This window comes from Hemicordylus capensis, chromosome 2 (assembly GCF_027244095.1).
Source record: "Hemicordylus capensis ecotype Gifberg chromosome 2, rHemCap1.1.pri, whole genome shotgun sequence".
Classification (NCBI taxonomy): domain Eukaryota; kingdom Metazoa; phylum Chordata; class Lepidosauria; order Squamata; family Cordylidae; genus Hemicordylus; species Hemicordylus capensis.
Window position 1 is genome coordinate 174,336,816 of NC_069658.1, and position 24,413 is coordinate 174,361,228.

Genomic DNA, 24,413 nt, shown 5'->3' on the forward strand with positions numbered 1-24,413 from the left:
TTAGCATTTCCAGAACCATTTTTATTGCTGATTCTTTGGGAGAGAAAGGAAAGAAGAATGTGCCTCTGTGTCCACAGAATGTAATATGTCCCTTCAAACCTGTTCCTACATTAAACAGGAGAGTTTATATATACAGATCTGGTTTTCCCACCCAGGTGGCACAGGAGGTAGGAAAGTAGCTGAAGTGAGTGTGTTCCAGTAGACTGCAACTTGGTCCTGGATCTAGGGAAATCACAGTTAAAACCCCACCTCTGCCATCAAGTCACTGAATGTCCTTGCCAAGAGCAATTTGCCCATCTGCAAAATGGGAACAAGTGATCTGTCTCGGTGACTCCTAGGAGGGTGGAAAGAAGCCATAGAAAGGAAAGTGCTGCAGGCTGGATGATACTGACTTATTTTGTTGTTGAGTTCTTCTCCATTTGTCAGCTTTCAATTACAAATCCTACAGTTTAAAAGTCTTCATAAGGTCAATGATATTTGGAAATTCTAGGAAGTGCACACACTCAAAATGATTGGGCTGTTAGATCCCATTAAAAAAAGGAGCCTGTTACCAGCTAGCAATGGCGGAACTTTGTGCTAAAAACAAAAACAAAAAAACCCAGCAACAAGAAGTTTTGTAACTGGACTAAAATTCTGCCTACAGTAGTTAAAAAGCAAGCTGGTCACAACATGTGGGTTTTAATAGAAAGTAAAACTATGGAGGTCTATAACCCCTGATGGCTTGGGGCCTGAAATGTTTTTAGATACAACCCATCTTTTCTTCCGACATGATCACTAAATAGTCAAGTGAAGGCACAGTTCAGAGCATCTTGAAGGTGTCAAGTAGAAACACACAAGGCTTGTAGGGAGGTGTTTTTGGTAGCTGCTTTAGCTCTCCAGAAAGCCCTCAAGTCAGCCAAAGGCGGAGCCTGGACATTTACCAGAAACAAAGCAGAAGATCCCCAGCTTACAGGGGCTCCAAGTGGCTGGGGAAAGTAGGGGGGAACATTTTAGTTGCCCATAAAAGTATCTCGACAATTTTGGAGAATTTAAAATTTTTGCTACTCACAAATTTTGTAGTGTTTACAAGTTGTTGCTACCCATGCTAAATCAAAAGTGTAGGAGTAGATAACAAAATTATGTTTGCATAAGAGTTCAAATCAACATGTCAGAACATGATCAGGAAGATTTCAGGCCAAGGCTCATTAGAGCATCCCCTTGCTGGCTTACAGGTAATCCAATCTTCGGGGGGAGACGGGCGTGGGGGGGGGGGGGTGGGGACGACGACAAATCTCTGGCTGTTTTAAGAGCAGGTTTCACAGCCTCCTGGCTACTGCCAGACTGCTCCTTTGCCCAGCTGAGCAGCATCCCTCAGAATGCAGGTTGCAGTCTGTGCTTTAGGAGAAAGCTCACAATTTGGTGCCTCAGAAAAGTAATACTGCAGCAACAGGAAGGACAGAGGATGGGAGCGGAAGGGCAGTGCAGCCCCTGCAATCTACAGGCTTTCCAGCTGCAGTGCTAAGATGGCCAAATTCACAGCTGTGCAGATGACACAAGCCAGGTTACAGAGCGAGGACAGGCCATGGTACTTGAAGAACTTCTGGCGCAGGCACCGATACTTGGCATCCTTCTCCTTCAGACGCTTGTAATCCTCCCGCCGGGCTGAGAGCCCCACTTGCTCCCCAAGGCCATGTTCCTTCTCAATCTGTTGCATCTTGAACATGGTGCTGGTAGTGGCCTGAGAGAACCAGGTGGCATTAACAACAGCCAGGATGAGGCAGATGAAAAAGAGCATGATCTACAGAGGAGACACAAGGTGTCAGAATCATTCTTCAAATTCAGGTGAAGAACTGCACAACTTGCCTGATGGGGATGGTTCCTTTTATTCATTTAAGCTGCTAGGAAAATACTGATGCTTGTGGGAAGGATGGAAGGGCAGGAGGTGAATCTGGTGTTCCTAACCTTTGGAAAGCAGGAGACTTAAAAAACCAAATGAAGCCACAGTTTGGTTGCAAAATGCCCTGTGTGGGAAGCAACAAAACAGATATGGTATTGCATATCCAAATAGACAATGCATCACAAGTATTAGCATTCCTCTGCCCAGCTTAAAGCCAGTTCAAGCAGAAGGGCTTTACAGGGCTTCAGAAAAATAAAAACACTTTGGGGAGATTGCCAGGACAAAGGCATTGCACGATTGTCAGATGCAAGAACCCTTAAGGGTCTATGTATCCTTGCTCAGCACACATTCTCAGCTGACCTGAGAGACTGTGATGCAGCTTTGTGGGAAGAAAGGAAAGATGGGCAATTTCAAATATGTTGAGACCAAGTTACTAAGGGCTTCATCAGTTAAAACTAGCTTGGGTGGGTTATGCTACAATTTTCACAGAATCAATCTTGCCTGTTCATGACAATCTTTTTGTAACAGTTCTTGTCTGAAGCATGTGTACGAAAAACTGCTGGATACTGAAAATCCACAAGGAAGGAAGATCACAAAGGAATCTAGTATTGCACCCATGGTCCCCACCCAAACCATCATGAATCCTAACTGACAAACAGTTACCCCTATCTCCCATTTCAAAACAGGATAGCCTGAATTTAGGTTTTTGCGAAGCCATCAATAAATTGATTCCATGATCTCTCCAAAGAGATTTTTCCAGTGCTGAACTAGTCTAAGCAACAGCTGTAAAGTTTTTTCTTCATGCACCTGGGTTTAAGAAATAGGGAGGTAGGTTTAGGTTAGCCTATCAGAGAGAACAAGAAGATGATTACCCACATACCTCTACACAGAAAAGCATGATGTAAGGTATTTGTACAAATAGTGCAACAGGAACATAGGATATACTGAGTCAGACTCTTGGTCTATCTAGCTCAGTATTGTCTAAACACAGACTGGCAGCAGCTTCTCCAAGGTTGCAGGCAGGAGTCTCTCTCTCAGCCCTTTCTTGGAGATGCCAGGGAGGGAACTTAGAACCTTAAGTTCTTCCTAGAGTGGCTCCATCCCCTGAGGGGAAGATCTTACAGTGCTCACACATCATATGCAACCAGGGTGGACCCTGCTTAGCTAAGGGGACAAGTCATGCTTGCTACCACAAGACCAGCTCTCCATAATTGCATATTAGTTAATTAAGTTGTGTACCTTTCTATGGTAACCCTTTGGTTTTCTTTGCAGATAAAGCAGCTCATGCTGGGGAAGGAGATAGAGGGGAGGATGGCAGTGCTATATCAAGCGAGGTTTAGGAATACAGGAAGCTGCCTTATACCAAATCAGACCACTGGTCCATCTAGATCAGTACTGTCTACACTGACTGGCAGCGGCTCTCCAAGGTTTCAAGCATGAGTCTTTCCTAGTTCTACCTGGAAAGGCTAGGGATTGAATCTGAGAGCTTCTGGATTCAAGTAGGTGCTCTTAACACTAAGCTCATCCCATTTCTCAGCTTGTGAAACTCCAGCCACTGGCTTTGACTTAAAAAGCTAAGCAGCCTTGGAAACTTCAACATACCTTTTATTTATTCAATCCTACATTTATATCTCGCTCTTCCTGCAAGGAGACCAAAATGGTATACATGGTTATATTTATCCTCACAACAACCCTGTGAGGTAGCTTAGGCTGAGAGATATGTGACTGGCCCAGATGCATTCAGCAAGTTTCATGGCTGAGTTGGGATTTGAACTTTGGTTTCTCCGGTCTTAGTCCAACACTCTAACCACTACACTACACTGGCTCTCCTCCTTGGGCCATTATGAATTACAGAGTCAACCTCTTGAATATTCAGCAATCAGCAACCTCTAGAATATTCTTTCTGAAGACAGGAAGGGGACCCAAAGAGTCAAGCAACAATGCCTACTCCTCATCTCCAGATCCTGCTTCAGCAAGGGGACTATAAAACTCATACCCCCTTTGGAGGCAAGGTAGGAGATCTGCATAGCAGCAGGCTTAACTGTTTAAATAAATAAATACAGTAAATAAGTAAATACAGGGTGGTTTTGTATGTTAAAATGCAAATATCTTTTGAAGACACTATACCTCTCAGGTAGATTCCAGATGGTGTTGCTTGGAGACTGTTGCTCCTCAAAGTGAGAGCTATTATATGGAGTCCCACAGAGACTCTATCTCCAATGCTTTTTAACATCTACATGAAGCCACTGGGAGAGATCACCACCCAGATTTGGTGCTGGGTGCTATCAATATGCTAATGACACCCAAATCTATTTCTTCACATCATCTTGGTCAGGAGATGGCTTAACTTCTCTAAATGCCTGCTTGGAAGCAGTAATGGGCTGGATGAGGGAGAGAACAAACTGGTTGAATTCAAACAAGGCAGAGGTATTCATTGTGGGAGGCCAGAACTTAGGAACTAATTTAGATCTGCCTGTTCTGGATGGGGTTATACTCCTCCGAAAGATCAGGTATGTAGCTTGGGAGTACTTCTGGACTCAAACCACTCCCTAATATCTCAGGTTGAGGCAATGGCCAGGAGTGCTTTTTATCAGCTTCAGGAGAGGTCCAGTTGCCACCACGTCGCTTAGTAGTGACCCAAAACCAGGCCTTCTCTAGAGTTGTTCCAAGGCTTTGGAACATGCTCCCAAATGAAACTAGAATCTCCCCATCTCTGGTTGTTTTTAAACAACTTTTGAAGACACACTTGTTTCATCAGGCTTTTATTTTATGGTGTTTTAAAGTTTTATTTATGGTAATTTTAATTGGTTTTATATGATTTTTAGGATTGAGCTGCTGTTTGTTTAAATTAGAAACCATCCTGAGATTTTATATAGGGTGGTATATAAATGTGTTTTAAAAAAAGTATTGTGCCTAAGGCTATGTGTGATGCAAGAGATATGAGGCGGCAGGAGTAGGGGTGGTAGTGGGGAAAGCCTTGGCACCAGAGGGCCTTGCAGAGGAGGAGGTTCAATATGAGCTAAGAGGGAAGGCAAACTTGGAAATCTTCTTTAAAAATGCAAACTGAAAAATGAACCTGTCAGGTTAACGCCACTCAGGAAGGAATTTCCCAGGGGGGACTCATATCCTTCTACTATACCTATATGCCACTTTTCCAGAGTGCCCAAAGTAGTGTACAACCAACCAAGAAAAATAATAATTAAAATACAACACACACAAAATTTACAGCAGAGGACATACAAGGAAAAAGGAACAAAATAGTCATCACGCTGATGAGTGGGTAACTTTGGCCCGTCAGTTATAATGAAGCTCAGAATACCTACGTAAAGGAGCAGCTCCTGCTTATACACTGGCCCCATACAAAAGCTGAAATGTTTGAGATAACTAACTGTACCTGAATTGTTTCTGTGATATTGAGTAGCTTCCATGGGTGGTATGTTGCAAAGATCACAAGGTTCAGAACTGTGCAGCCAATCAGGGTGTAGAAATAGAAGGGAAACAGTTTGCTTTGTACCAGGCCAAAGGTGTGTCGGCTCACACCTCGAATAAGCACAAATCCTGTACAGGAAAGAGAAGGGATAGGATTACAAGTGGGCAAAATTCTGCTCTACTCTAAGCCCTGGAAAAGAAGCAGAATGCCGTGCATGGGGGTGGAAACTGGGAGCCAGGGCCCCTGGGTTCGATGCCAGGGGTTCCCAACCTTGGGTCTCCAGATGCTGTTGGACTACAGCTCCCATCACCTCTAGCCACAACGGCCAGAGCTCATGGGAGATCATGTAGTCCAACAACGTCTGGGGAGACTGGGAGCCACAGGTCCTGGCAACACTTTGCAGCACTGCAAGAGGAACAGAGTTGAAGAGGGGGTCTAAGAATATATACTGCATAAGGTTGTTTTCTCTCTCCTTAATCAGTCACCCCTCCAAATACTCCTGGCCTTTGGGAAAGGACAGGTCTCTCCCCACCCCCGACACACACCTGCAATAAAGGTCACCCATATCTGCATCCCCCAAGCTGTGGAGATGGTGAAGAGCTGGACGGTCCTCACAAGGCCGCTGGGTTCCCCTTCTGCTGGCATCTCTGCAGCAAGAAATCTGGAAGCAAACTGACAATGGATAAGGGGAGGATGAACTACATCCCAAAGGGAACCCACAGAACTTCTTATTCATTACAACGATCACCAGTGTTCCCTCTAAGGCACGCACACTTGCAAACACGTTTTTTGACGTCTGCTCAGTGAATGTTAGATCCCGCTCAGGTTGAATCAAGAAAGCCCCACTCTGCATTCATATGCACACACATTGCCTCGATACGGCCATCCAGAACAAAACCCATTCCACACACAGATGGGGAAAAATGAGAGAGAACACTGGACACTTATTTAATGTTAACAGCCTGCTGGGTACTATACAGAATGGACACACAAACCTTATCCAGATAGCTTACAGAAATCACAGCTGGCCACCCTGGGACTGGGAGCCTAGCTGATATCAGGCTGTTAACAGAGAGATGGCTGGAACAGCTGCCAGAAAGATACAACGACAAGGTAGCCCAAATACCCTATAGAAAGGAACTGTGGGCAGGTATCTCAAGTAGCTCAGCTTAACACCACTGCTCTGAATGGAAACAAGAATGCTTCCGCCAGGACCAGCCTTATGCGTTCTGTCACTCACTGCAAAATATAAAAATGGTGCCCTTCATTTCACCTTCACCCCCAGAAAACTTCGCAAACTTCATCTCACCCTCACCCCCAAAACCTGGCAAACCTTCAACCATACCTCTTGATCTAAGGGAGCAAGGCAAGCCAGAGCCAGTTCAAGAAGATCTTTGTTGTGCAGGCACATAAAAAACCAACCTTTGTGCCAAAGTATGTGATATATATACTTGTAACAGGAGAGCTACCTCATGATAGAATATCAAACACAGGGCTAAAAAAAAAAAAGTTTTTTAAATGCTCTCCCAACAAAGGCAGAAGAGAAGTAAAGTGTACCATAGGGCTAGGGATTTTATACCCAGACTAGCCCAGGAATCAGATTTGTCTAACAGCAGCCCCCAGCTTCTTTTAACACCAGTTAGTAAAAATCTCCTTTTTACTATCTGTCAGTACAGTCCATTATTGCATTTGGTTCTCTCTCCCTAGGGAATTTACTTTAACCTTTTGATTCAAAGTTCAGATTCTTCTGTGTGTGTTTGTTTGTTTTGTATTTCATACGCTCTAGTCTTATGTAATTTTTCGTTGTTGTACAGTCTGATCTATGATTGTAATAAAATTTATCTTATCTTTGTATTTCATCAGCAGGTGAATCTTGTCTTAATTCAACTGGACACAAAAATCACTTGATATCATATAAAACATATGGATACTGTTATAACATGAAATATGTGAAGTCTGAAGGACTTCTACTGCCTGTTCTAAACAGTTCAGATCAGCAGCTGCAAGAAAGAGATTAAAAAGGGGGGAGAGAGGCTGATGCCCAACCTTGGCCATATGTGCAGAGTAATCCCATGTTTACTGATAGGCAGCGGTAGCACAGTGGCCATGAGACTACACTTGGAATCAGGAAGCCCCTGCATCGAATCTCACCTCTGCCATGAACTCACTATCTGGCAAGCCTTTCCCTCCCCATCTGCAACATGGGGATAAGAACGATAACCTCCTTTACACAAGGGTTGTTTTGAGGACTGCAGACTGCAGCTAGACAGCATGCATAAGCTCTGCGCCTGAAAATGCTACACAACTGCTCAGTGTTGAGTTCTAGGGGGACTCCCAATAACCAGCGTGGTGTAGTGGCTAGAGTGCTGGACTAGGACCCAGGAGACCTGAGTTTAAATCCCCATTCAGCCATGAAACTTGCTGGGTAACTCTGAGCCAGTCACTTCTCTCAGCCTAACCTACTTCACAGGGTTGTTATGAGGAGGAACTTAAGTTGGTATGGTGTGGTGCGGTACGGTATGGTGTAGTAGTACACCAACCGCTCTGGGCTCCTTGGAGGAAGAGCAGGATATAAAATGTAAAATAATAATAATAATAATAATAATAATAAATTAATAAAAACCTAAGCCAGCTCCCCTCTCCCACACTTACAGTTTTCCCCACTTGTTCTTTCTCCAAGGGAGATCAGGACAGTGCCAAACACATACACACACACACTCGAAAACAAAAGCTGCTATTGAGCAATAGCTGAGGACTCCACAGTTCTACTTTCCCACAGAAGAAGAAGAACACCGACCAAGGAGGGCTGTTCTCAAGAGCTATGTTACACGTTTACTCGGAAGTCAGCCCAGCTGTGTTCAGAGGCCCTTGCTTGCTGGGAAGGGCGAGCACTGCAGAATGGCAGCCCGACTGCTAATAAAGAGAAGCGGCTGAGGTCCCAATCGGCCGCTTTCTTCCGGGGGAGGCCACCCCGACCACTCCGCTCCTTCGCCTGAGACAAGCCGGTGATTTCTCGTCTGCAACCGGGCTGCTTTGTACAGAGCTCCCCGGCAGTGTGGATGAATGTCGCCATGGGACCACTCTGTGGGTTGAAACGCGGGGGGCTTTCTGCAACTAACAGGTGGCAGGCTTACTCGGAAGCAAATTCCCTCGAGTTCAATGGGGCTTGCTCCCGAGTAAGTGTGCAAGAAGGCGGCAGCGGAACAGCAAAAACAAATACTTTCAATGTTAGAAGAGAAAGAAAGCAGCGGGGTGGACGGGGGAGGGGTTGCAGTAGGATTACCTAACAATCATTCAGGCTCTCCCCGAATCCCGCCCTCAAGAACGAGAACGGCTGAGCACCGAGAGGCAGAAGAAGCCTAAACCCTGCTGCCACCCCTACTCCTCCATTCCTTTCCACGCTCCACTTCCAATCCTGGGTTACTACAGAAACCTACAGCGAGCCGACCACCCACCTGGCCTCACAAAAGTGGAGACAGCTTCCTTCGCAGCAGAGTAACCAATCCCCGCCCCTCAGGCTCATAATAAGGTGGGTTTACTGGGAATGAGCGATGGCGTCATGAAAGGAGGCGGGTCTGCATCTGGGCACGCCCCTTTGTTGCTCATTGAGAGGCTGGAGAGAGTACAATTCGCCCCCTCCCGCTTCCTGAACCGGCAGGGCAAGTACTGTGGCTTTAAAGCCACGTGGGTGAAGGGGGCGCCGGCTGATGGATGCGCTGAAGGAGGGAATGATTATCTTGGCCGCGAAGGTAAAGGCCGTAGGCCAGGTTCTCCTTGATGGTGGAAAAAGAGTGGAGGATCCCAAAACTGTGGGGCTAGGGATTCCCCTATACACACGCGTTTTAGAAGGGGGCCTGGAGTTCAGGTCCCTTAGCCCAGTGGTAAGCAGCTTTATGGCTCCAGAGCCTAATGTCTGAAAATGGCAAAAGCCTTAGTTTTCACTCGAACCATGGCTATTTGTTTACTTAAAACAAGCCTCTAGTCACTTATGTGTGGATGAATAAGGAAAAGTCAGTGTGCAGATAGCAGTCTACTTGGTTCTTCAACCAGGAATCAGCCTGCTGCTGCCTTGTGTCTTGGCAAATACCTTTTTGGTGTTACCAGCTTGTGTTTTGTTAATGCAATGAAATATAGTTCAACAGATTATTATTATTATTATGCATTTATATCCCGCTCTTTCTCCAAGGAGTCCAGAGCGGTGTACTACATACTTAAGTTTCTCCTCACAACAACCCTGTGAAGTAGGTTAGGCTAAGAGAGAAGTGACTGGCCCAGAGTCACCCAGCTAGTATCATGGCTGAATGGGGATTTGAACTTGGGTCTCCCTGATCCTAGTCCAGCACTCATAAGAACATAAGAACAGCCCTGCTGGATCAGGCCCAAGGCCCATCAAACCAGTATCCTGTTTTGCACAGTGGTCCACCAGATGCCGCTGGAAGCCACAGACAGGAGTTGAAGGCATGCCCTCTCACCTGCCATTACTCCCCTGCAACTGGTACTCAGAGGCATCCTGCCTTTGAGGCTGGAGGTGGCCCACAGCCCTCCGACTAGTACCCATTGATAGACCTCTCCTCCACAAGGTCATCCAAACCCCTCTTAAAGCCATCCAGGTTGTTGGCTGTCACCACATCCTGTGGCAGAGAGTCCCACAAGTGGATCATGTGTTGTGTGAAAAAGTACTTCCATTTGTTGGTCCTAGATCTCCTGGCAATCAATTTCATGGAGTGACCCCTGGTTCTAGTGTTGTGTAAGAGGGAAAAGAGTCTCTCTCTCTCCACTTTCTCCACACCATGCATGATTTTATAGACCTCTATCATGTCTCCCCGCAGTCGTCTTTTTTCTAAACTAAAAAGCCCCAGTTGTTGTAGTCTTGCCTCATAAGAAAGGTGCTCTAGGCCCCTGATCATCTTGGTTGCCCTCTTCTGTACCTTCTCCAGTTCAACAATGTCCTTTTAAAGAAGTGGTGACCAGAATTGTACGCAGTACTCCAAGTGTGGTCGCACCATAGTTTTGTATAAGGGCATTATAATGTTAGCCGTTTTATTTTCAATCCCCTTTCTAATGATCCCTAGCATGGAATTTGCCTTTTTCACAGCTGCCGCACATTGAGTCAACACTTTCAACGAGCTGTCCACCACAACCCCAAGATCCCTCTCCTGGTCCGTCACCGACAGCTCGGATCCCATCAGCATATACTTGAAGTTGGGTTTTTTTGTCCCAATGTGCATTACTTTACACTTGCTAACATTGAACCGCATTTGCCATTTTGTTGCCCACTCCCCCAGTTTGGAGAGATCCTTTTGGAGCTGCTCACAATCCGTTTTGGATTTCACTACCCGGAAGAGTTTGGTATCATCTGCAAATTTGGCCACATCGCTGCTTACCCCTGCTTCTAGATCATTTATGAATAAATTAAAAAGCACCGGTCCCAGTACAGATCCCTGGGGGATCCCACTGGGGGATCCCTGGGGGACCCCACTTCTACACCATGCTGGCTCCCAGATTAGGCTCCCTCTAAGTTCTGGCTATCCTGCATGGCTTCAACATCTCCCCACGCTGCTAATGTTCGTTTAGACTCTGTTCCCCAAAAAACTGGCTGCAGACCTGCTCATCCTCTTGGTAAAAGCTTTCAGCATGGTGGATTAGATGTATGGGCACACAACTGCCTTACAGTACCATCTAGTGGTGCTTCTTTCCTCTTGTCCAGATCCTGGAAAAAAGCCAAGGAGCCCACCCCATTCTGGAGGAGGTACAGCCTTCTGCTATTACTATTGACTAAGTGCCAGCAGTGGCCCAAGCAGTATATGGATGGCAGCAGGAGGAGGGGCTTGCTTACTCTAGTCAGCTAGAGCCATTTTCTCTGTATCTCTTCTGCTCTCTGCCTGCCTGCTCTTAGGGGTGTGGTTGTCATCCTGGAGCTCTACAGTGTACATAGCAGGCAGTATAGAGCTAGAGACAATGAGCACTGGGGATCTGGAAAGAGAGTGTCATATCCGTGCAAGGAGGAGGCGGCTCAAGAATGGCTATGCTAGCCTCCTGCCCACCCAGAAAGAGAGCTGCATCCCCTGGGAAATTTGCCTGGGTCAGCCTCATTGAAATGAAAGGAGCTGTGAATGGGTACTGCCTTGCTACAGCTGCCTTTCCTCCCTTAGAATGTGAGAGGCCCTGCTGGAGCAAATGCAGGTGGCAGGCCCATCTCTCCTGCCTGCAGTACTGCTTGTCCAGGTACTTCTGTGAAGCCCACAAGTGGGGCATGAAAGCAATAATCTTCCCCAGTTGTTTAGCCCCCAGTCTTGGTCCAGACATCACAGGGTCTATGCCAATTGACTGTAGCCCCCCAAGGTCTCAAGCAGAGGGACTTCCTCAGTTCTCCAATGAGATTATTTTCCTTCTTTCCAGTATTGCAGCTATGCATGAAGGTTAAATTGATTATCACTGTAATCAATCATTCTTCCAAACAGCGTCGAAATCAATACAGAAATAAGTATTGTGCTGGTTTATTTTTGGCCCAAGGCCAACACAAATACAAGAAAAAGAAGGGCAACAACAACAACAATAAAATACATAAAATACATAAAACAGTAATACCTTCAAATACTGTATACATAACTATTTTAATTCAAATAAAACCGGTTAATCTGAAGTGCACAGCCCGGCATCTTGTACCTCAATCACTCTAAGCCGAATCTTGCTTGCTATGAAAATTTTTTTTGATACCCTCCTGTAAGTGTACTCTGACGTAGCAGTAAGCAGAAAAAGGACCTTGTCCCCATCAGAAGGGCAATTAGAGTTATAATGTAGTGGGGTGAGAAGCTTTCCCCTTAATTCAGTATAAAAGCTGCACTTCAGCATCAGATGTTCCGTGGTCACCGTTCTGACAGGGGCATAATCTTTGATCATAGGGCACCTTCCCGAAGCGTCCTTCCAGTACCGCTGTATGAAGGGCATTAAGTCTAGCTGCTGAAAGAGCCCTACGATGATCCCCGTGAAATAAGTATAACTGGAGAATTGTGCCATAAGTAATTATCCCACAAATCCAGATACCCAACTGTTGGGCTCGACTCTGAACATAACTAGACAAAAAGGGACAAAAGGAAAGAGCTGGTCTTGTGGTAGCAAGCATGACTGCTTCCCTTAGCTAAGCAGGGTCTGCTCTGGTTGCATATTAATGGGAGACTAGAAGTGTGAGCACTGTAAGATGTTCCCCTCAGGGGATGGAGCCGCAGCCGCTCTGAGTAGAGCAGAAGGTTTCAAGTCCCCTCCCTGGCTTCTCCAAAGATAGGGCTGAGAGAGATTCCTGCCTGCAACCTTGGAGAACTCGCTGCCAGTCTGTGAAGACAATACTGAGCTAGATAGACCAATGGTCTGACTAGTGCTCTGACTCAGTATATGGCAGCTTCTTATGTTCCTATGTAAAACATCCCAACTAATTTAGATCAAACTCCCAACAAGGACTATGGTGTGAGGGAACTGTACCGTTAAGGGTAGAACTAAAGATTTTATTTTTTAAAATCTTTATATCCCACTCTTCCTCTGAGGAGCTTGGAGCAGTGTACATGGTTATTTTTATCCTCACAACAATCCTGTGAGGTAGGTTAGACTGAGAGATACATGACTGGCCCAGTCACCCAGTGAGTTTCATGATTGAATGGGGATTCGAACTTGGGTCTTTCTGGTCCTAGTCCAACACTCTAATCACTACGCTATGCTGGCTTGCATGCAGATGTGTTCCCTCCTAAACCACTTTATGCCTCCTATTTTAAAAAAGGGGAAAGCTGTTTTGGAAAAGGACAACTTAGAGCAGAGAAGTGGCAGGTGAGGAAGGGATTTAACTCTTACCCAACATGCTGCTTTTCTGTTGCAGCTGCTTCCCCTCCCCTCCATGTTTAAAGCACCATAGATTCCTAAAGGAGGGAAGTGGCTAGAGTGGAGAATAATTTGGACTGAAGATGTGGCAGGTGGTGAAACAGTGAAGCACCCCATGATTTATTTGGGGAAAATAATCCCCTAGCAAGGAATAGTCATTGGGTCATATTATAGTTGTAGCTTATCCCTAAGCAGCTATACAATAAAGCTTCCCAGTGCACTAGACTAGTCCTGAATCAGAAAAGGAAACCTAGTAATTAAAAAATCAAGTGAAGGTGGACTCATCACTACACTTGAAATTGAATCAGGTTAGCTTCATATGAGCCCACAACTTGTTCTGGTGCACCTTCATATATTCAGAGCTTCTGCAAGGGCAGGTCTTGCCTCACTAACCTTTTGGAGTTCTTTGAAAGTATCTGCTGGCACGTGGATAAAAGCGATCTGACTGAAATCATATTTATTTTATTTATTTATCACATGTTTATACCGCTTGATATGTACATCTCTACATATCAGATGGACTTCCAAGAAACTTCTGACAAATTTCACCATCAAAGGTTCTTGAGTAAACTTAACAGTCATGGGATAAGGGGACAGGTTCATCTGTAGATTGGCAACTGGTTGAAGGACAGGAAATGGACAGTTTTCACAGTGGAAGGAGATAAGAAGCAGGGGTCCCCTAGGGATCTGTACTGGGACCAGTGCACTTTGACTTATTCATAAATGATCTAGAAGTTGGGGTAAGCAGCAAAGTGGCCAAATTTGCAGATGACACGAAACTATTTAAGATAGTGAAATGCACAACAGATTGCAAGAAGCTCCAAAAGGATCTCTCCAAACTGGGTGAGTGGGTGACAAAATGGCAAATGTGGTTCAATGTAAGCAAGTGTAAAGTGATGCACATTGGGGCAAAAAACACCCAACTTCACATATACACTAATGGGGTCAGTGACTTGACCAAGAAAGAGATCTTTGGGTCAAAGTGGACGGCTCGTTGAAAGTGTCGACTCAGTGCAGGGCAGCTGTGAAAAAGGCAAATTCCATGCTAGGGATCATTGGGAAGAGGATTGAAAATAAAAATGCTAATATTCTAACACTGATTATATTATGGTGCAGCCACATTTGGGGTACTGCATACAGTTTTGGTCACCATATCTTAACAAAGACATTGTAGAACTGGAAAAGGTGAAGAAGAGGGCAACCAAAATGATCAGGGGCCTGGAGCACCTTCCTTAGGAGGCAAGGCTACAGCATCTTGGGCGTTTTAGTTTGGAAAAGAGGCAACTATGGGGAGACATGATAGAGATGTGTAAAATTATGCACGGAGAAGAGAGAGTAGATAGAATTTTTCTCTCACACTACACTAGAACCAGGGGTCATCCCATGAAACTGAATGTGCAATACTCCACATTTTCTGTAACCAAGAATCAATTACAGTTAAGTCCTTATAAATGTGGGGGGTTTTGCTCCCATTCCTACTGGTGGATTTTGAGCAGAAGAACTTCCTGGTGGATTAATAAAGCTGAAATGGATTAAAAAGCCCTTTATGTGAGCCAGGGCTGTCCACCCACCCACTCATCCCTCACAAGATTGCCTTGTGAAACTTGGATCACAAGCACAGAGCATATGGCCCTAGGTGAGACTAGTAAGTGAGCCAAGCCATGAGGTACTCTGGGGGGACAATCCAGGCAGCCCTGTGTCACAAGAGAAGGAAGGTGCTCTGCAGAAAATATTCCATCCCCAAAGCCTCTAGCCATTTTGACATCAGGGAAAATTCCTTGCTAAATACAATTACTGGTCTGCTCCTGAACATGAACAAAATCCATCTGTTGAGTCTTCCAAAAGTAAACTAGGATGTGTCACTACTCCAGTCCCAACATCCTGTCTCAAGTTAGTTGTCCAGTTCTCCCTTCTTTGGTTCTGATGCCAAATCAAGCTGTAGGAATCTGAGTCTCTGCTTCTTTCTGCCAGGGGACAACTGGAATGATCACTGCTAAGGATGAGAAGAGTCGGGCCACGTCGCCTAACTGGTTCCTGTCTCGGGCAGGCAGCAATGCTTCAGCAGTAGGTGTCTTGAGTGGGATGTAAGAGGGGTGACATGAGAGAGAGTTCTTGCCTGCTGCTAAAGGAAGGTCAGGAGTAGAAATTCTCAATTCTCCACTACAGGTTACTTAAAGTCTGAACCTATTAAAGCCTATAGGTGACCCACAATTGTGGTTAAGCCTCTGAGTATCCAGTTTGCCTTGTGGCCTTGAAGCCACTATGACTTGAAATGCCAGGGTCACTTCTCTTAGACTCCCTGCCTTAGAGTTGGGTTGAATGGGCAGGCTAGGTGGCTTCTGGAATTCTAACACATGAGAGAGGGAAATGTTTCCACGGGTCTGCTGGCAGAGAGAATCCATCATCTAGGGCAGAGTTTCTTAACCTTGGGCCCCCAGATGTTGTTGGACTACAATTCCTATCATCCCCAGACATGGCCTTTGTGGCTGAGGATGATGGGAGTTGTAGTCCAACAACATCTGGGGGCCCAAGGATAAAAAACCCTGATCTAGGGTGTCCGTCTACTTCCCTTATGTGCCAGGCCATCTCTGCTGGGTTCTGAGGAGTTGTTATAGGCCTGTGTGTCCCAAGACCTAAGAGAAATAACTAGTCCTCTGAAGCAAAACTGACAGGAATCCTGTGCTTTTCTTTTTATGCAGCAGACCCAGCTGGAGATGGCTATTGCAAAGCCACCTGGTAAGTTCTCTTCTTTCTAACCTTGCAGAGTAGTAGTTGGTTGGTGTTTGGGATGACTATGGTGAGCCCTAGTGTGCTGCCCATGTGAGTGGTTAGGAAGAACGTAAGGGAAACAAGAGAACAGCTGGCCCCATATTTTCTGTTTTGGCATTTCCTTCTTCAGCTGCCCCACAAACCAAGATCTCCATGATCTTCAGTCTCTGCCTCAACTTAGCATGAATTTAGCAGGTCTGGGGCTAAGGCATTGTCAGAATCTGGCTATGGGCAGCCACCAGTGAGATAGTGCAAAATCTGGGACAAGAAGGACTGAGCAGACAAACCAGGATCAGGAAACAAAACTGGAGTAAAAGCCCAGATTGGGAACCAGGGCCAGGAAGCAAGCCAAGAGTTGAAACCAAGGCCTGCAAGGAGGGGGAGTCTGAGTCCAGCAGAAAACTGGGAAATGCAGAACACTACATACCAGAAAGATCTTGATAGTGAAGCAAGGCCTTAATCCCAACAGGAAGCCTTTATACCTTTCCTATTTAGAAAGGCTCCAACACAGAGGCGTATCTAGAGAAAATAGCACCTAGGGCAAGCACTGAAAGTGCACCCCCTGTCCAAACATCTGACACCTATCTTTCAGATAACTTTACCATAATATCAGCTGGAAAATACACGTCAAGCTCGTTAATCTTTTAATATTTAAAAAAATATTTAGCAGTGGATGTAGCCAGACCAAAAAATGCTGGAAAACTACAAATTTCAGTATCGTGGGGCTCATGAAATACCCAAATACTATGTGGAAGTGTACTTGGAAAACTAAACAGAAGTGCCTGTCTAATTCTCTACTATGCATTGGAGCATCACTATTACATAAGCTTTAAAAATAAATGGAGAATTTGACTTTTCCCAGATACTCTGAAAATAATTAAAGGATATGCAGAGTAAATTGTGTAAATTGCTTGGAATATATTCTAGTTTTTCAGAATGACAGTTAAAATGAGAGAAAGAGAGCAAGAAACTCCCAGTGGGCCTTAATACTAAGGATTTCACACTGATTCAAAGACAAAGTCACCATTAATAGCCATATTATTAAGACATCACATTTAACTCACTTATCACAAGAAGCAAAGTAAGAGCAAATGAATACAATCCTAGCTCATAAGCTTTAGCTCAGTATTCACAAGCCCTAATTCTCTGTACATAGTGCCAATCTGAATATGTGTACAGTGACTTATATTTTATATATATATATATATATATATATATATATATATATATATATATATATATATATATAAATTACCTGTAGCCCATTCAGGGGGCTTCCTAAAGGCCATGAGGGGGTCTGAAAAGGCTCTCCCTCCCCCCGCTGGCCTCTAGGGCCTCGCAGGGACCATTTGAGCTTGTGTGATGGCCAATTTTTAAAATAAATTTTGTTTTTAAAAAATGGCTGCTGAAAACAAAGTGGCCACCGCACATGCTCAAATGGCCTCTGCGAGGCCTGGCATGGCCTAGGGCCTCACAGAGGCCATTTGAGCATGTGCAGTGGCCATTTTGTTTTTGGTGGCCATTTTTAAAAATTTTTAAAAATGGTGCCCCCTTCAAGTGGCACCCGGGGCACATGCCCTGCCTGCCCTACCCTAGGTACACCCCTGCTCAAACAGCTAGCCTAGCTGAGTTGGGTCAGTTCAGGGCCTGAGAGCTCTGTGTTCAGATGAGGCTGTTGCAGTTCAGCCATCTGCCACATGGGGCATCTGCATAAAGAGTTTGTGGCTCTCAGCCTCAACCCAGACTTATCCTGACAATTGCCAATACATCTCCTGTCTTTTTTCTCTAGGATTTTTTAATTCTTTCTCTGTTCCTGTCATCTCTTTCTCACAGTGCCTTCAGGTTCTGTGTAAATGACTCTCACTCTTCCTCTTCTCCACGACATGTTGCCATTCCTCAAATCTCAGCCTTGGGTCCCTTTCTTTTTACTCCATGGGATAAGCTTGTGTGCGTGGTGCTGTGAGCGTGCATGTCCTTCCCATCACATGGCATGCAGGTGGGGAGGCACCCTTCATTAATAGCATGGGTGGGGGAAGTTTGTTGTAGTGCACACATTCTTTAAAAAAAGTAATAGTGGAATGATATTTCCAAAATGAGTAGCGATAATAAAACAAACAACAAACATAGTGTAGTTCTTCACTCAGTTCCATATAACCCTCCCCTCGCTTTCTTCCCCACTGCAAAAAAACAACAACCAAAAAAACCAGCTTCCTGTTGAGCATTAAGAATAACGGGTACTGTGCCTAATACAAGGTAAAATTTTGGATAGGAACTTCAAGTACTGAAAGGGTCTAAATAATGTTCTTATACTATGGAGTCTGGCTAGTGGGCAAAGTATCTGCCAAACCAGCTGCTGAAGAAGTCTTGGAGAGTGAGAGTGGGTGGAGATGCCCACAAATCACATGCAGAAATGGAAAACCCTTCATGACTCTAGAAGCTTATAACTGATGGTTGATAATCAGTGGCAGCTGCTGCCTCCTGGGGCTGAGCTGGGGGCGAGCCCGAGGTAACCATAGACAGGGCTAATAGTAGGCAGGTCCAACCCTAAGTTAGAAAGAACCAGCCCATGGTTTACTCCATCTGTAAAGCTGTTTCCTTGTCTCAACCAAAATCTCCATCATTCACACTAGCACTTGGCAGATGGTTATTTAGTGCTAATTTAGTGCTAAATTCACCCCTTGGTTGGCTGTGAATAAAGGAATCCTGCCATTAGGTGTCCATGTGGAAAGTAGCAATGCCCTCTCTCTCTCTCAAGTCCCCATGCTACTTCTTCTCTTCAGTAGCTCCATCCCGTCTTCTATCAGCATGGCCTCCATTTCTTATTTGTTTTATTTCTCTTTGTAAACCGCCCTGAGCCATTTTTGGAAGGGCGGTATAGAAATTGAATTTATTATTATTATTATTATTATTATTATTATTTCTCCCCCTCCTTGCAGTCTTAGCTCTCTCCTTCTTACCCCATGCAGGACTGGGCTAAGAAGATCAACTAAAGGTGGGAGGTGGGAGTCTTGAGTACCTCTTAGCAGGTAGCATCTGCATACACGTTTCACACAGCTTGAAAATACCACAGTGTGTTTGGCCACACACAGAGCCCACTAGTTTCCTTTCTTCTCACAAGCATGTGCTCTGTGTGCATATGTCAATTAAAAAAGAAGCAAGCCTTATTTCTCCTACAATATAAACCTTTCTGGAATATGTGCCTGGGCTGCAATCCTATGCACACGGCAGTTACTTAGGAGTAACCCCCAACGAGTTCATTAAGGCTTTACTTGGAATAAACTATGTAGAATTGGAATAAACTATGTAGAATAAACTACATAGAGGTTCTATGTAGCAGAAAGCATTCTCTACTAAAGTCATCTGTACTTGAGATAATCCTTTGTCAGATTTGAAAAATAAACTATATACATTACAGACCTGTCCAAAGAACTTACACTGAAGACCTCTCCTTCCAATACTACAACCACTCCACCCCTCCCCAAAAGGTAAACCACAAAATAACCAACCAACAGCAAACAAAAACTGGCATAAGACCTATAGAGTGGTGGACCTACTTGACTATTTTGGACTGGCCTGGTTTCTAAGCTGTTGCCCATGAAGGGGAAGGCAAATAAACAAATACTACTGCATTAGACACACACATTTGAAACAGGATAAATCTAAAATGGTTCCGTTACTAATTTCAGCTAAAATGCCTTGTTTTATTTGGAAGCTATAACTCCCTCCCTCTCCTTCACCTTCAAGGGAGGTGAGAGGCTAAGGGAGCTAGCAAGAGGCTTTGCTTAAAGTCCCAGAACAAGAGGGAAGGCGGGGGGTGGGGGGGAACACCTGCTTGCTTGTTAGTAAAAGAACTACCCAGAAGCCATGCCAGCCCACCATTATCCCCCACTTGCCCCCTCATCCCCTAGACCTCTGAATGTTGCCAAGATTTGCAAGTAGCATTTTTTAGAAATGAAGAAAATCTCCAAACAGATGTTGGAGAAATCCAATTCCTCCTGAGGACTTTGTTGGGATGCTGAGTGAAGAGAAAAGGGCTGGAGAAGGGAAGGGTGGAGAAAAGTAGCCAGGGCGCCTACCTTCTGAACTCCATTTGTTTGCAGATAGAGTGCTCCCATTTTGCACACAGATCTCAAGAGAGTCTGCTCAGCCTGCCTAGTGCCAGATTGGCTTTTTAAAAGCCAAATTTTGGGTTACGGCCCATTTGACCCACGAGTATACCCCTTAGGTTCTGTTAACCTCAGGACCCTGGAAAATTAATTACCCAGCTGGCCTTGTTTGCTGGCTATTGGACAGAATAAGTGCCTGTAAGCTATTCTGACTTCTCATTGGCTGGGGACAGCGCTAGCCCCTGTCCACCATTGGCGGGGGGGGGGTGTAGGAAAGAAAGGCAGATTCTGATTGGTGCTGGGGCACTTAATATGCAATTTAGATAGTGACTAAGTATGGTAATTACTTCATTTGGGGGCAACTGGATCCCACAGAACACCTTAAGAGGGAGGAAATGGCTTTACAAAGGAATTTAGAAAAATGACCAGCAGACAGGGCCATCTACTGGCAAGTAGTGGAAATGCAAGAGCAACATTCAAGCAAGAGAGACACAGAGGCTGCAGTCACACGTAATGGGAAACCGGAGGTCCCTTCGCCTCCGGTTCCCAAACTTGTACATTTGAACTGGGATTTGAAATTGTAGTGAGTTAGGCTACCAATAACTGCATTTCGGCAGTGTCTCCATTATGTCTGATCCAGAGTTTGCAGTTAGGCTTCCTTCAAACTGGAGTTGAGGGAGGATGCTCTTCCCTCACTCTGGCTCCTATTGGCTGCCTGGGTTGCCCTTCAGGACAGAAGGAAGCCTGCACAACCAGCTCCCCTGCCTCTCTGCAGTCTCTTTGACTGCAGTGAACGAGACTGCAATAGGTCTGGACTCAGACTGGGGGGAGGTGGGGTGTGGAACCACAAATCCACTGGACCCGTGGTTCCATATGTTGTCTGAACTGGCCCAGAGAGAGAAAGACAGAGAGGAAGAGATGGTATGTTTGGTAAGAGAATGCATGACTTGCAAGAATGTGAGGCTGGCAAGGATTGGGGGCAATGCCCCCTCTGCCCCAAATGAGGAGCCTTCATTGGCTGGTATGTGGTACATCCCCTGCACTGGAAGTCTCCTCGTTGGAAGATGGTAGGTACTGAGTTTGCTTTAACTGGGAACCATCCCTGCAACCAGTTCCTGTGGGCTAGTTCCGATGTAACCAGAAACTATGGTTTCCCACTAGATGGCTTCTGGAATCTGCATGCTTCTTCCCACCCCCACCTACTTTACCTCTTGCTTGCACTCATCATCAACATCCTGGTTTGCTTCAGCCACAGCTTTGCAGCTCATGCAGAGCCAGGAACTGTGGCCTACAATCCAGGATGGCAAACCAGATTTTGAAGTTGGTTTCACATCTTAGTTTGTAAGCAAAGATTAAACTTTAGTCCCTGCCCTTGCATGAGCCATGGTTTAAACAAACCAGGGTGCTGAGAGGCAGCCAGCTAGGAAACATGCAGAGTCAGGAAAGTTAGAAGATCTATGTGCAGCAGGAAACCATGGTTTCCCATTTTGCCTGAACTAGCACTGTCTCTTCTGCAGCACCTCAGTGAAGTCCCAGATCTGGCATTGCTCACTCACAGCTGCTGTGCTTCTTCCACAGGGCTGATCCCAGAAACTCAGGTGATCCTGAAAAATGAACTGGAGTTCATCAAAGCTCAGCTCCAGGCCCAAACCAAGGTAAATATGATGAGGGGTGGAGGCAGAGTTAGGATACCTGTAGGTTAGCCAGGTACACCTGAACGATGCTTTAGCCCAGGGTGGCCAACCTGAGACTCACCAGGTGTTTTATTTTATTTGTTTGTTTCATTTATGTACTGCCCATCTACAAATAACTCGGTCAAAAATAAAAACATTTTCAAAACTCATTTTAAGCCATTTAACTATTATTAAAAGCCAGGCTGAAGAGGAGTGGGTCATTTTGACTCTCATGAAAGCCTTCAGGGACAATAACCCTTTTATACCCATGGGGAGTGCATTTCACAGTCTAGGGGCAGCTACTGACAAGGCCCAATCTGAAGTTGCCACCAGACGAACTGGTGGCACCCAGAGACGGACTTCTGATTATCTTAATGAGTGGTGGGGATCTTGCAAAGATGGGCACTCCCTCGGTTAACCTGGGCCTCAGCTGATCCAGCTTTACAGAGAATGACCAGCACTTTATATTTTGCCTGGAAACATACTGACATGCAGTGCATCTCTTTAAGAACAGGTGCGATATGGTCCCTTTGAGCTACACTAGAGACCATGCAGCAGTCTTACTGAAGTCTGACTTTATTTATTTGATTGATTGGATGATTGATTTATATACTGCCCTTCCAAAAATGGCCCAGGGCCTTTTTCAGACTAACAGAAGCTTTTGGACTATGTACAAAGGCAGCCCTACGTAGAGCGCTTTGCAGTAGTCCAACCTAGAGGTTACCAGCTGATGCACTACTGTGTCGAAGCCATTCTCTTCAAGGAACAGGCAGAGCTGTTGTATCAGTCAAAGCTGATAAAAAATGCTCTTGGATCCAAGAGCGCTCTCAAACTATGTACCTGTTCTTTCTGAGGGAGGGTAACCCCATCCAGAACAGGATATTCTATCCTGTTCTCCCAGTTATGCCCCACCCCCACCCCATACCGCATGATCACCTCCATCTTGCTTGGATTCAGCTTCCGTTGAACTACCTGTGGAATCATCTACTTGATGAGTCCGACTACTTGTTGGACTGCAACTCCCATCACCCCCAGCTGCAATATTGTAATCTGGAATGACACAAGTTGTAGTCCACCAATAGCAAGAGAGCCTCAGGTTGGCCACCGCTGCTTTAGCATTTCCTTGTCGAGAAGGGGTTTCAGCCCTTGGTAATTTGGGTTGCTCTTTTCTGCAGCTTTCTAACTTTGTGTTAAAGTTCTCCCCTAGGTGGTCCTGTTGCATTAGCTGGTTGCTGGGCCTTGCGGTCCTTGCCCCATTCAGATTTGGCTGGCTTTACCATTCAAAGGGAGCAATGGATGCTCCCCAAATAGCTACAAACAGGCATGGAAGGAAGAAGAGCAGTGGGGCCTGAAGCCGGGGCCCAAGAACACCCAGTGTGTCCCTGCCAGTTATCCCAAGCTGCCTTCTAGCCTGCAGCCCCTGTTCTTCCCCCACCCCCCCAGAAGGCAGGAGATGTGCCCATTAACCCTATCTGTGCCCTATCTTTGTGCTAGGCTTTTCAGGCACTGAGCCACTCCATCACTTTGCTGGAGCAGGAGAGCAATCAGCAGCAGGGTAGGATCAAGCAGCTGGAAGGTGAGGAGCATGAGGATGAGACAGCCATGGCCTAGGTCGCACTTGGCTTTACTGCTGCTTGCAGCATTACAGAATGAGGTCAGTTCAGTCCCTACTGTAATGGGAGACTGACTGCTCCAAAGGAGGACCATTTAGACAACAGCTGGGGTTCCCAGCTGCAGAGAGGCAAAGCCCTTTGGCTCCATCGCTCAGCAGCCAGGTGGACCAAATCCAGGATCTCCAGAATTTGGTTTTGAGAGAACCGACTGTGTGCTGTTGCGCAAGGTAGAGGCTGCCTCCCTGCAGTCCCTGTTGGATGTGCCTCAGGGGGCCAACCTGTGCTTTAAGTTACTTGAGTTCTTGGTCCTGATGTGCTGTGTTTTTCTGGGCTAAATGGCAACTGCAGACCTCCTCCTTGCAATCTAGATCAGCATCACAATGTGGTGAGAGTGCCATTCACCCTTCTTTTGAGCCTGCCATGGTCTCAGTCTAGTTCGGGCCCCCATACATGGCTCCCCTTTAAACCCAGCAGAAAAGCTCCCATCGGCACCATGGCCCTCTCCTCGCATTCTGTAGTCCCCCCTCTGGATTGCCCCCTCTCTTCATGGCTGCTATTAAGGAAAATAAAGTGGGGCCAAGCATGTTAAAGTAGTGTCTGGCTTGAAGAGAAAGACCAGATGGGGAAGCAGCAGCAGCAGCAACTGAAGGGTCCTTGATGAAAACCCACAGTAAGGTTGGTGATGGGCATTGTTTTTAACCAATGTTTTTTTAAAAAAAAAGTTGAAAGAGGTTGGAGAGAGAGGCCTAATTTCCCACAGTGTCCACACAGGTTTCTTTAAGTAGGACGAGTGTCCCAGGGCTGTCCTTGGGGCATGGCAAGCAGGGCGACCACCCCGGGCCCCACTCCTTTAACCCCCATTAGAATTAACTGGAAGGGGGCCCCACACTGGCTGATTTGCCCCGGGCCGCACACCCCTCCAGGGGTCTCTAAGGACAGCCCAGGAATGTCCACACTCTTCCAAACTGTCTTCAGCTCTGAAAAAAATCCTATTGTCTGTCCTTGGAGCTCTAGGCACACAGAGGAGCACATTAGTACAAATCAATTTTAGCAGCAAAAATGAGGTGAATGGCTGTATCC

The 24,413-nt window shown here is 45.7% G+C and overlaps 2 protein-coding genes across 13 annotated transcripts in view; one reads left to right on the forward strand and one right to left on the reverse strand.

The window, feature by feature from the left end:
* Positions 1-20,144, reverse strand: TMEM205 (transmembrane protein 205). Of its 6 annotated transcripts, none has more exons than XM_053301672.1 (4): positions 20,018-20,144; positions 5,852-5,967; positions 5,271-5,434; positions 1-1,777 (listed from the first exon to the last, which is right to left on the reverse strand). In XM_053301672.1, exons 1-4 carry the CDS (start codon positions 20,029-20,031, stop codon positions 1,475-1,477), a joined length of 597 nt encoding a protein of 198 aa, XP_053157647.1. In that variant the 5' UTR covers positions 20,032-20,144; the 3' UTR covers positions 1-1,474. The 6 variants fall into 6 exon arrangements, with proteins under 6 accessions (XP_053157647.1, XP_053157646.1, XP_053157649.1 ...); XM_053301671.1 differs by having other exon boundaries at positions 5,852-5,978; positions 20,018-20,081; XM_053301674.1 differs by lacking the exon at positions 20,018-20,144 and adding an exon at positions 8,762-8,886 and having other exon boundaries at positions 5,852-5,978.
* CCDC159 (coiled-coil domain containing 159) overlaps positions 8,908-24,413 on the forward strand; it is a 22,979-nt gene continuing 7,473 nt past the window's right edge. For 3 of the 7 annotated variants that reach the window (XM_053301663.1, XM_053301662.1, XM_053301664.1), the window contains exons 1-5: positions 8,908-9,055; positions 15,144-15,236; positions 15,872-15,908; positions 21,626-21,702; positions 23,215-23,296. In XM_053301663.1, the coding sequence (XP_053157638.1) occupies positions 9,014-9,055; positions 15,144-15,236; positions 15,872-15,908; positions 21,626-21,702; positions 23,215-23,296 (331 nt within the window). In that variant the 5' untranslated portion in view covers positions 8,908-9,013. The remainder of the gene's footprint in view (positions 9,056-15,143; positions 15,237-15,871; positions 15,909-21,625; positions 21,703-23,214; positions 23,297-24,413) is intronic. The other 4 variants (XM_053301665.1, XM_053301666.1, XM_053301667.1 and 1 more) reach the window with 4 other exon arrangements.